Here is a 13,128-nt window from a genome sequence, read left to right as displayed (position 1 = left end):
GGGATATCCAGCATACCAATACCACATGGGAAACACTCCACTATCCACCACAGCCAGAGAAAGACCTGGGACTATATGTTACCAGGCTACCAGTGAAGGCGAAATCCGTGCCAATCACAGCGGACGGGTTAAATATTGTTCCGATACTTTTTCGACCCTGAACACCAGACGGCAAGTAAAGGTTCGCGTCGCCCAGCTGTTGTTTCCTTTCTAGCTTTGCTGCCGAGGCGCCCGTTGCGGCCAGGGTGCGTCTCGGTGCTACTAAGCAGTTTTTCCTCAGAGTTGTACACCTAAGTTACAATAGAGTTTGTCAAAATCGCATAACTCTTGCTAAATAATTTACACTAAAACAATTCTTTATCCTGCCTACGACTTGAACTCTTTCAAGAGGAGGGTATCAGGACACCTCTCCTCCCGAAATTGACCTATCTTTCGGCCACTCCTCTAACTCTTTTTAGGAGCAGTGAGTAGCGGGCTTTTTTTTTTTACATTTGTTACCATTTTTTATGCCCTTGAACTGACTCCTCTGCTGTAAAAAATAAAAAATAAAAAAAAATAGGACACGTGAAAAATATTGGCGAGCATTTTCGTAATTTCGTGATGATGGCTCCATCGACTCTTCATGTCCTCGGCTCTCCCCACCTCGCGGCAGTGTATGATTATCACCCTTCGCTTATCAAGACTTGGAAAGCAGCTTGCAAATACTCACCATCCTCCCGTCCTTCTGCTCCAGCAGGACCCAGTAGTTCCTCTTGGCGGTGTACCGCAGCAGGAAGCGGTGTTTGGTGGGCTCCGTGCCGAGGACGGAGTAGAAACGCTCGTAGACAAACTTGTTTCTGCGGTTGAACCAGCCGCTGACGGGGGGGCTGTAGTGCACGTAGATCTGGTTCTTGCCCCAGCAGCCGCAGGTGTTACCCTCCGCCATCAGCAGGGAGGGAAGGCGGAAAATATCTGTGAGGTGGACCATCAAGAAAGTAGAATGTTCGTAACCTTCAAGCAAGATAATTTTTCTACAGTAAGGGACAAAGCTCAAGGGCAATAAACAAAGGAAAAACAAAGAAGCCCACTGATTCGCTGCTCCCGCAATAGCAAACAGAAGGAGAATAGAAAAATATGAATGAAACTGCCTGACGCGATGACGCCTGAAGTACTGAAAGTGTTCTAAGTGTCAAGTTCCAGTGTTCCTTCGCAGAAGAAACCCTGTCCACGCGGCGAGAAGAGGAAAGCAGCGGGCGAGTCTGACGGAAAGAGGAATGGGAGTAGTAATAAGTGTCTGCCTGAGATCTAACCCTTAGCTGAGATGCGCTCCCGCCCCAAGGAGTATATTGTGTATGGTAGTAGTAGTAGCAGTGGTAGACCTACTAGCACTAGCAGAAGCAGCAGCAGCAGTAATGGTGGAAAAAAGTTGGAAAGTTTCGTTTAGTCGGCGCAACATCTGTGGTCATTATGCCGGAGAGATACAGCAAGGGAAGGAATTATAGAAGGGAACAGATCCCAGGAGACGGGACACAACCCCCGATTAATACCAGGTACCCATTCACTGCTGGGTGGACAGGGGCGTAGGGCATCGGAAAAGCCGCTCAATTTTTTCCACTCCGCCCGGGAATCGAACCCGGGCTCTCTCGGTTGTGAGCCGAGTGTGCTAACCACTGCATCACGAAGCCCCCGCAGTAATGGTGGTGGTGGTGGTGGTGGTGGTACAAGAACATGCTAACTCAGCGTAAAGAAGACACCGTCATATTCACCTGCAATAACAAGGAGTACCAAGAGCTGCGTCAGGAGGAAGGTCCAGTTCGGCTGCCGGGAACCATGGACGTCCATCCTCTTGGTCCGAGCCGCGCGATACCTGCGGCCACAGTGAGAAGAGGACGTGACTGGCTCAGGTGGTGGGCTAGAAAAGCAGCCAGATGCACCAAGACATTGATTTCGCCGCCTTTCCCTATAACATTAGTATACTTAGAGGCTTTTGTATGTGGTGGTCTAGAAAAGCACTCAGATGCACCAAGACATTGATTTCGCCGCCTTTCCCTATAACATTAGTATACTTAGAGGCTTTTGTATGTGGTGGTCTAGAAAAGCAGCCAGATGCACCAAGACATTGATTTCGCCGCCTTTCCCTATAACATTAGTATACTTAGAGGCTTTTGTATGTGGTGGTCTAGAAAAGCACTCAGATGCACCAAGACATTGATTTCGCCGCCTTTCCCTCTAACATTAGTATACTTAGAGGCTTTTGTATGTGGTGGTCTAGAAAAGCAGCCAGATGCACCAAGACACTGATTTCGCTGCCTTTCCCTCTAACATTAGTATACTTAGAGGCTTTTGTATGTGGTGGTCTAGAAAAGCACTCAGATGCACCAAGACACTGATTTCGCTGCCTTTCCCTATAACATTAGTATACTTAGAGGCTTTTGTATGTGGTGGTCTAGAAAAGCACTCAGATGCACCAAGACACTGATTTCGCTGCCTTTCCCTCTAACATTAGTATACTTAGAGGCTTTTGTATGTGGTGGTCTAGAAAAGCACTCAGATGCACCAAGACACTGATTTCGCCGCCTTTCCCTATAACATTACTTAGAGGCTTTTGTATGTGGTGGTCTAGAAAAGCACTCAGATGCACCAAGACACTGATTTCGCCGCCTTTCCCTATAACATTAGTATACTTAGAGGCTTTTGTATGTGGTGGTCTAGAAAAGCACTCAGATGCACCAAGACACTGATTTCGCCGCCTTTCCCTATAACATTAGTATACTTAGAGGCTTTTGTATGTGGTGGTCTAGAAAAGCACTCAGATGCACCAAGACACTGATTTCGCCGCCTTTCCCTCTAACATTAGTATACTTAGAGGCTTTTGTATGTGGTGGTCTAGAAAAGCACTCAGATGCACCAAGACACTGATTTCGCTGCCTTTCCCTATAACATTAGTATACTTAGAGGCTTTTGTATGTGGTGGTCTAGAAAAGCACTCAGATGCACCAAGACGCTGATTTCGCTGCCTTTCCCTATAACATTAGTATACTTAGAGGCTTTTGTATGTGGTGGTCTAGAAAAGCACTCAGATGCACCAAGACACTGATTTCGCTGCCTTTCCCTATAACATTAGTATACTTAAGAGGCTTTTGTATTAGGTAAACTAAGGCCCCGAGACGTTCAAAGATGCGGGCTCTGTACTACAAAGATGATAAAGCTATATGTATATTTTTTTTTACAGCAAAGGAAGCAGCTCAAGGGAAAACATAAAAAAAAGCCCGCCATGCACTGCTCCTGTAAAGAAAATATACCGAGAGGCCTACAAGAGAGGGTCAGTGTCAGATGGAGAAGTGTCTTGCTAAGCCCTTCTTTCAGACTCAAAACTGTCGTACAATCACAAATAACGATATCCGATTGAAGTCAGTGGTAAGACCGTTAGTTATTGAAGGTTTTTTTTGTAGTCGTTATGGATCAGAAATCAGAATATACGATGAGAGGCCTAATAGAGAGGGTCAACTTAAGACGGTCGTACATCAACTTCAGACGGTCGTACCTTCATAAATAACGATATCCGGTTGAAGTCAGTATTAAAGCCGTTAGTTAATGATGTGTTTTTTTGCAGTCATGGGTCAGAAATCAGAATATACGATGAGAGGCCTAACAGAGAGGGTCAACTTCAGATGGAAATACCCTCGCAAATAACGCTATCCATTGAACTCAGTGTTAAGCCGTTAGTTATTGATGTGTTTTTTGTAGTCATGGGTCAGAAATTAGAATATACGATGAGAGGCTTAATAGAGAGGGTCAACTTCAGATGGTAATACCCTCGCAAATAACGATATCCAATTGAACTCAGTGTTAAAGCCGTTAGTTATTATTGTTGTTGTTTTTGTAGTCGTCATGAGTCAGAAACCAGAAAATGCGATGTTGTGAGTGCAATCATCTGGTGACGTGTGATTGGCGGTAGACTCAGGGAGGGTTGGGGGAGGGAGGAAGCCGAGTCAGGCACACAACAAGACCAAACACTGACTACTGGCATTCCTTAACCTACCTTGGCATACGTAGACGCTATGCCACGAAGATCATAGGAATACGTGGAGACAGTGCCACAAATTCGACAATACAAATACAATACAAATTCGACATACATTAATTTTTTTTCTTGTACAGTAAAGGAAATAGCTCAAGGGCAAAAAAAGTAGTAATGAGAGAAAGAAAAGCCCGCTCAACACTGCCCCTAAAAAAAGTGTTCTGAGGAGTGGCCAAGAGAGAGGTCAATTTCGGGATATAGTCCTGAAAAATACATATACATAGAAGCTAAATGGACTACAAAGATGACAGGTATACGTAACTGTACTACAAATATTACAAGTATACACTGAAGCTCCTCTGTAATCATGATAAGTATACATAGACGCTGGATAACACATGATAAGTATACATAGAAGCTGTACTACAATGGTGATTAGTATAAAACGAAGCTGGACTTAATGTATACAAAGACAAGTATACATAGAAGGTGTACTACAAATATGACAAGTAAACGAAGCTAAACCACAAATATTACAAGTATACATAGAAACTGGACGAAAAACATAAGTACCGATACGGGGAAGCTGTAGTGCTGTTTTTTTGTTGTTGTTGTTTTTTTTTATACAACGAAGGAGACGGCTCAAGGGCAACAAAAAGAGCGTAGAAAATAAAAAGCCCGCTACTCACCGCTCCCATAATAGACAAAAGTAAAGAGTGACCAAAAGAGAGGAGCACGATGAAGCTATTACAAAAGAGTGCAGCGTTTTTATATAATAATTAAGAAAACCAGAGACATACACAAGACTCATTAATAACTCTGCTGGATTTTCCTTACCCTAGTATACGAAGAAGCTGAACTACAAGGGCGATAAAGCTGGCTGTTATGATTATGATATTATTGTCATTGTTAGGTGCATATTTTTTACGTGAATAACAAGTCCTGACACACACACACACACACACACACAGAGGAGAAGGGTCAAACTACCAGAGGGGTCAAAGTATACCCACGGGAAGGCTCACAACTCCTACGAAAGCCTTGTCAAATGTGTGCGCTTGGGAGATTAATGTTCAGTAATATGACCTTGGCTTCGACACACACACACACACACACACACACACACAGAGAAGAAGGGTCAAACTATCAGAGGGGTCAAAAAAATACCCACGGGAAGGCTTACAACTCCTGCGAAAGCCTTGTCAAATGTGTGCGCTTGGGAGATTAATGTTCAGTAATATGACCTTGGCTTCGACACACACACACACACACACACACACACACACACACACACACACATACACACACAGAGAAGAAGGGTCAAACTATCAGAGGGGTCAAAGTATACCCACGGGAAGGCTCACAACTCCTACGAAAGCCTTGTCAAATGTGAGCGCTTGGGAGATTAATGTTCAATAATATGACCTTGGCTTCGACACACACACACACACACACACACACACACACACAGAGAAGAAGGGTCAAACTACCAGAGGGGTCAAAAAAATACCCTCGGGAAGTCTTACAACTCCTGCGAAAGCCTTGTCAAATGTGTGCGCTTGGGAGATTAATGTTCAATAATATGACCTTGGCTTCGACACACACACACACACACACACACACACACACACACACACGTATAATAAGTAACCGTATTATATAGACAGCTCCGTGCCTTGCTATATATAGAAATGCTGATCAAGGTGACGAACGTGTGTGGGAGAGAGTGCGTCAGTCCCCCTCCCCCAACCCTTAGACTTAGAGAGAGAGAGAGAGAGAGAGAGAGAGAGAGAGAGAGAGAGAGAGAGAGAGAGAGAGAGAGAGAGAGAGAGAGAGAGAGAGAGAGAATTGAATTGAATTGAAATATTTATTGTCGTAAAACACATCAAAGGGGGAAGGCTGGTCTTGCAGACAAACCCCTGACTAGGCTAGTTACAAAAAAACAAAAATTTCCATTGTACAAAAATATAAACACAAGTTGAGGTTAATTAACAGAAAAAGGAATTAGAATGTAAATACTGACAATATTCCTGAATAGGTACACATGCAGTTACCGAGAGAGAGAGAGAGAGAGAGAGAGAGAGAAGACTACTTGCTTTTAAAATGAAAGATCTAAGTAATATTCCCGGTTTAAGAAAGAATGGCAGAGTGGGACGCGGGTACAAGAGAACGAAGTCATCTAAGCAGGAGAGAGAGAGAGAGAGAGGAGGGGGGGGAGACTACTTGCTTTTAAAATGAAAGATCTAAGTATTATTCCCGGTTTAAGAAAGAATGGCAGAGTGGGACGCGGGTACAAGAGAACGAAGTCATCTAAGCAGGAGAGAGAGAGAGAAAGAGAGAGGGGGGGGGCAGACTACTTGCTTTTAAAATGAAAGATCTAAGCATTATTCCCGGTATAAGAAAGAATGGCAGAGTGGGACACGGGTACAAGAGAGTTTCTTTTCTTTCTGAGGAGAGTTGTGTGACGTAGCTTATCTTCTTTTTTTCTCAGTAAAGGAAGGAGCTCAAGGTCACAAAAAGAAAAAAGAAAAAAGAAAGCCCACTCAGCGCTGCTCTCCCAAAAGAAAAGAGAATGAGTGGCCAGAAGGGAAACTGTTGTAGCCCGGATGTCACACTGGCCCTAGCTGTGTCCCGGGGTAATGGGTTCTCGGGTCCCGTTCACACCAGGGTTCACGCTGTGCCGACTGTGGACCACGACAACCCAGCGACTCAGAGTACACGAAGTCTTGGGTATGAAATGTTGATATGAAAACGTCGCACATGGTCGGAAACAGGTCTATAGCGAAACCATTTAAAATAGTCCGTTTGGGCGTTCCATTCCTTTTTTTTTTTATTTTTTTTTGGCCTGCGGCGCCCAGTGACTTCCAGTGGATCCTGATGGTCGGTCAAGGCTTCTTTCCGGTGGGTCCTGATGGTAGTGTTTATAGTGGCGCCATCTTGCATTGGCTCATGCTGCCCTCCCGCTCATCTTTGATCCTAGAATCTAGAGTCCGGGTTGATAGGTGGTCTTCTGGACAGCATGTGGGTAGTTTTAAGCCACTCGGCGGCGGCTGAAAAATCCCAGCTTGGTGGCACCGGGCGGGGATTGAACTCGCGTCCTTCTGAACACGGGGCCGTTGTTCTGACGACTCAGCCACCGCCTCCCCTTGGGTCCTTTCCTCCCCTCTGCTCCACCACACAGTCCCAACATCTATCCCTTCCTCTCATATGGTAGCTATACGTAACATGAGGGAAAAATAGGTATTTGGGATGTGTGGCAGAGCAGAGCGGAGGAAAGGACCCAAGGAAGCCATCTCCCAAACGGACTATTTGAAATGGTTGGACTTTAAAAACAGTCGCCAGATGTTGAGTCGGCACATTGTGAACGGGTCCTAAAAGTCGATGGGTTGTCGTGGCCCAGAGTCGGCACAGCTCAAGGGCCAATGCGACGGAGATGAGCACCGAGGCCACGCGCAGCTAATAGCATATGCCCCAAACTTATTTTCCTTACTGACTTAATTCCTGACCTTACTGGCAGCGAGTCCGGATATCAGAATTGTGGGACCTCTCTCGAATACCAGAATGACTCCGTGTGTGTGTGTGTGTGTGTGTGTGTGTGTGTGTGTGTGTGTGTGTCCCCTAGACTGAACGGTTGGCGCTTGTTAATTAAGGGTTTTTGTTTCCTTTTTTTATGCCCTTGAACTGACTCCTCTGCTGTACATATAAAAAAAAAAAAAAAAAAAAAAACTCGCGTCGGAACTTGGGTCTACCGGTACTGTTAGAGTTGACGCCTTCGTACCTCACATCAGTTATCTCCAAAGGCCAAAAAGGAGATCAATCGGGTTATAATGACTGTTTTTTCAGGTTCATGGTGCAGAAGAAGGGTCAAACTACCAGAGGGGTCAAAAAACTACCCCTGGAAAGGCACACAGCTCCTACGAAAGCCTTGTCAGATGTGTGTGCTTGGGAGGTGAAATGTTTAATAATATGACCTTGGCTTCGTGATCCCAGCAAGGCGATGTGAGTGCGGGGAAGGGGAAAGGGGGGAAGATGGGAGGAGAGGGAAGGAATGGAGAAGGGAAAAGAGGTGGAGAGGGAAGGGAAGGGGGTGGAGAGGGAAGGGAAGGGGGTGGAGAGGGAAGAGAATTGATGAAGAGGGAAGGGAATGGTGGAGAAGGAAGGGAAGGGTGGAGAGGGAAGAGAAGGAATGAAGAGGGAAGGGAAGGGGGTGGAGACGGAAGGGAAGGGGTGGAGAAGGGAATGGGATGGAAATGGAAGGGAAGGGAAGAAGAGGGAAGGGAAGGGATGAAGAGGAAGGGAAGGGTGGAGAGGGAAGGGAAGGGATGAAGAGTAAAGGGAAGGGATCAAGGAAGGGAAGAGTGGAGAAGAAAGGGAAGGGAGAGGGCAGGGAAGGGGGGCTTAAGTCGCCTCCCGCTGGCCCGTCACCGCTGAGGCTTGGCACTTCAACACATGACAGAGGCTTACCTGGACCTCTGAAGCCTTGATGACAGCCGGACAGGGACGGGATGAAAAAGGAACGTGTTTAGTGTGACCTTCCTTCAATACACTGACAGTTCTGGACTTTTCATAGCTTCAGTGTGTGTGTGTGTGTGTGTGTGTGTGTGTGTGTTGTAGTGCCTCTAGGTTGTGAGGTGTGGGTTCCCCCATCCCCACCGGCTGTCTGCATTGGCTGAGCTGTCGGGCGTCACAACCTGTGTCAGGGTGCCGCGACAGGCCTCCGTGACCTTGACTTACACGCTCCGACCAAGGCAGCACACACACACACACACACACACACACACACACTCTCTCTCTCTCTCTCTCTCTCTCTCTCTCTCTCTCTCTCTCTCTCCCACCTCAACAAGAAATCGTGTAGCCGCGAGTAACAGAACACCAATATACACTAACGTGGAGTGTCTGTGCGTCTCTCTCTCTCTCTCTCTCTCTCTCTCTCTCTCTCTCTCTCTCTCTCTCTCTCTCTCTCTCTCTCTCTCTCTCTTCCACTTCAACACCTAATCATGTAGCCGCGAGTAACATAACACCAATATACACTAACGTGGAGTCTCTCTCTCTCTCTCTCTCTCTCTCTCTCTCTCTCTCTCTCTCTCTCTCTCTCTCTCTCTCTCTCTTCCACCTCAATATCCAATCGTAGCCATAATAACATAACACCAAACTAACGTGGAGTCTCTCTCTCTCTCTCTCTCTCTCTCTCTCTCTCTCTCTCTCTCTCTCTCTCTCTTCCACCTCAACAAGTAATCATGTAGCCGCGAGTAACATAACACCAATATACACTAACGTGGAGTGTCTGAGCGTCTCTCTCTCTCTCTCTCTCTCTCTCTCTCTCTCTCTCTCTCTCTCTCTCTCTCTCTCTGCATGCATTGCCTAATTTTCGAGCATGCATTGCCTAATCTCGAACATGCATTGCCTAATTTTGAAATGACAACCGATGAAGTCCTTAAACCCTAGCTATACGTAACATATGAGGGAAAAATAGGTATTTGGGATGTGTGGCAGAGCAGAGCGGGGGAAAGGACCCAAGGAAGCCATCTCCCAAACGGACTATTTGAAATGGTTGGACTATAAGAACGATCGCCAGATGTTGAGTCGGCACATTGTGAACGGGTCCTAAAAGTCGATGGGTTGTCGTGGCCCAGAGTCGGCACAGCTCAAGGGCCAATGCGACGGAGATGAGCACCGAGGCCACGCGCAGCTAATAGCATATGCCCCAAACTTATTTTCCTTACTGACTTAATTCCTGACCTTACTGGCAGCGAGTCCGGATATCAGAATTGTGGGACCTCTCTCGAATACCAGAATGACTCCGTGTGTGTGTGTGTGTGTGTTTCCCCTAGACTGAACGGTTGGCGCTTGTTAATTAAGGGATTTTGGTGCCTTTTTTCACATTTGTTTCCTTTTTTTATGCCCTTGAACTGACTCCTCTGCTGTATAAAAAAATAAAAAAAAACTCGCGTCGGAACTTGGGTTGATACTGTTAGAGTTGACGCTTTCGTACCTCACATCAGCTATCTCCAAAGGCCAAAAAGGAGATCAATCGGGTTCTAATAAATGTTTGTTTAGGTTCACGGTGCAGAAGAATGGTCAGACTACCAGAGGGGTCAAAAAACTACCCCTGGATAGGCTCACAGCTCCTACGAAAGCCTTGTCAGATGTGTGTGCTTGGGAGGTGAAATGTTTAATAATATGACCTTGGCTTCGTGATCCCAGCAAGGCGATGTGAGTGCGGGGAAGGGGAAAGGGGGGAAGAAGGGAGGAGAGGGAAGGAATGGAGAAGGGAAAAGAGGTGGAGAGGGAAGGGAAGGGGGTGGAGAGGGAAGGAAGGGGTGGAGGAAGAGAATTGATGAAGAGGGAAGGGTATGGTGGAGAAGGAAGGAAGGTGAGAGGAAGAGAAGGAATGAAGAGGAAGGAAGGGGTGGAGACGGAAGGGAAGGGGTGGAGAAGGGAAGGGGGTGGAAATGGAAGGGAAGGGAAGAAGTGGGAAGGGAAGGGATGAAGAGGAAGGGAAGGGTGGAGAGGGCCGGGAAGGGCTGAAGAGTACAGGGAAGGGATCAAGGAAGGGAAGAGGAGAAGAAAGGGGGAAGGCAGGGGAAGGGGCTTAAGTCGCCTCCCGCTGGCCCGTCACCGCTGAGGCTTGGCACTTCAACACATGACAGAGGCTTACCTGGACCTCTGAAGCCTTGATGACAACCGGACAGGGACGGGATGAAAAAGGAACGTGTTTAGTGTGACCTTCCTTCAATACACTGACAGTTCTGGACTTTTCATAGCTTCAGTGTGTGTGTGTGTGTGTGTGTGTGTGTGTGTGTGTGTGTGTTGTAGTGCCTCTAGGTTGTGAGGTTAGCAGGTTCCCCCCATCCCCCACCGGCTGTCTGCATTGGCTGAGCTGTCGGGCGTCACAACCTGTGTCAGGGTGCCGCGACAGGCCTCCGTGACCTTGACTTACACGCTCCGACCAAGGCAGCACACACACACACACACACACACACACACTCTCTCTCTCTCCACTCAACAAGAAATCGTGTAGCTGCGAGTAACAGAACACCAATATACACTAACGTGGAGTGTCTGTGCTCTCTCTCTTCCACTTCAACACCTAATCATGTAGCCGCGAGTAACATAACCAATATACACTAACGTGATCTCTCTCTCTCTCTTCCACCTCAACAAGTAATCATGTAGCCGCGAGTAACATAACACCAATATACACTAACGTGAGTCTCTCTTCCACCTCAACAAGTAATCATGAAGCCGCGAGTGACATAACACCAATATACACTAACGTGGAGTGTCTGTGAGGCTCTCTCTCTGCATGCATTGCCTAATTTTCGAGCATGCATTGCCTAATCTCGAGCATGCATTGCCTAATTTTGAAATGACAACCGATGAAGTCCTTAAAGCTCTCCATTCACTTAAAACAAATAAAAGTCCCGGACCCGATAAAGTATATCCTATACTGCTTAAAGAAACAAAGAGCGAAATACTCTCCTCCCTCACAACCGTATTCAATATGTCCTTGCGACAAGGCATCGTCCCTTCGGATTGGAAAAAGGCTAACGTGACACCGATTTTTAAGAAAGGAGACAAAAAAATACCAGGTAACTACCGACCCATTAGTCTAACTTCAATTGTAGGTAAGTTACTTGAGAGCATAATTAGAGACAAAATTGTGAGTTACCTCGAAAGCCACTCATTAATTGGGGATTCACAACATGGCTTCCGTAACAAAAGATCCTGGCTATCAAACCTTTTATAACGACCTCTTCTCAGTTTATGACATAACCAAATCATTGGACGTAGTCTATCTTGATTTCCAGAAAGCGTTTGATAAAGTCCCACATCATAAATTACTTTAAAAATTAAAGCAAATAGGTATTGACGGTCAAGTAAACCAATGGATCGCGAATTGGTTGAGCAACAGACAACAAAGAGTGGTGATTGATGGATTTAACTCAGAATGGGCGCTGGTCACTAGTGGTGTCCCTCAGGGCTCGGTTCTTGGCCTAGTGCTCTTCATTATTTACATCAACGACGTGGATGTTGGACTCAATAATCGCATTAGTAAATTTGCAGACGACACAAAGATTGGTAACTCGGTTCTCACTGACGAAGACAGGCAAAGCCTCCAAGAGGATTTGCACAAAATTTCAGCTTGGTCGGATAGATGGGAGATGCCCTTTAACGTAGACAAGTGCCAGGTCCTTCAAGTTGGAACAAGAAATAAGAAGTTCGAATACGAAATGCGCGGCGTTAAACTCACAAGCGTTCAATGCGTTAAGGACCTGGGGGTCAAAATCGCGTCAAACCTCAAATTCTCAAATCAATGCATCGATGCAGCAAATAAAGCGAACAGAATGTTGGGCTTCATTAAAAGAAACTTTTTATTCAAGAATAAAGATGTAATACATCCGCTCTACAATAGTTTAGTCAGACCCCACTTGGAATATGCGGTACAGTTTTGGTCTCCTCATCATGCAAAGGACATTGCTAAATTAGAAGGTGTTCAGCGTCGGGCAACAAAAATGATCCCTTCCTTAGGCAACAAATCCTACGAAGAAAGGCTTTCCACCCTAAACATGTTCTCTCTTGAGAAACGTCGCCTCCGAGGAAAACTGATCGAATGTTTTAAAATACTTAATGGTTTCACGAATGTAGACAGAACAAAATTGTTTATGATAGATGACACTTTGCGAACGAGGAACAATGGCATAAAGCTCAAATGTAGACAAGTAAATTCAGACTGCACCAATTTTTTCTTCACCAACGTTGTAGTGCGAGAATGGAATAAGCTCCCACCATCAGTGGTCCAGTGTAACACGATTGACTCCTTTAAAAACAAGCTCGACCGTCACTTCCGTGAACTTAATATTAACTAGAGTAGAAAAGCAACGTTTTGGAGCCATCTGATTAGTGTAAATTCACTTAGGTTTAAGGACAGATCACCTAGTCTGTGTGGTCTGATTTTCTATGTAATCTATGTAATTCTCTTCCACTTCAACACCTAATCATGTAGCCGTGATTAACATAACACCAATATACTACACTAACGTGGAGTCTCTCTCTCTCTCTCTCTCTCTCTCTTCCACTTCATTGTGTAGCCGTGAGTAACATAACACCAATATACACTAACGTGG

The 13,128-nt window shown here is 45.8% G+C and overlaps 1 protein-coding gene across 3 annotated transcripts in view; it reads right to left on the bottom strand.

Moving 5' to 3' along the window:
• Window positions 1-13,128, bottom strand: part of LOC126988738 (uncharacterized) — a 28,939-nt gene that overhangs the window by 9,760 nt on the left and 6,051 nt on the right. Inside the window, exons 2-3 of one of the 3 annotated variants that reach the window (XM_050847107.1) lie at window positions 1,746-1,846; window positions 710-951 (exon numbers count right to left, since the gene is read on the bottom strand). The exons of 1 other annotated variant lie outside the window; for it this stretch is intronic. In XM_050847107.1, the coding sequence (XP_050703064.1) occupies window positions 710-951; window positions 1,746-1,821 (318 nt within the window). In that variant the 5' untranslated portion in view covers window positions 1,822-1,846. The remainder of the gene's footprint in view (window positions 1-709; window positions 952-1,745; window positions 1,847-13,128) is intronic. One more of the 3 variants, XM_050847108.1, reaches the window with a different exon arrangement.

This window comes from Eriocheir sinensis, chromosome 70, assembly GCF_024679095.1.
Source record: "Eriocheir sinensis breed Jianghai 21 chromosome 70, ASM2467909v1, whole genome shotgun sequence".
In the NCBI taxonomy this organism is placed as follows: domain Eukaryota; kingdom Metazoa; phylum Arthropoda; class Malacostraca; order Decapoda; family Varunidae; genus Eriocheir; species Eriocheir sinensis.
The sequence above is the reverse complement of the archived record's forward strand: the minus strand, read 5'-3'. Positions and strand labels throughout refer to the sequence as shown.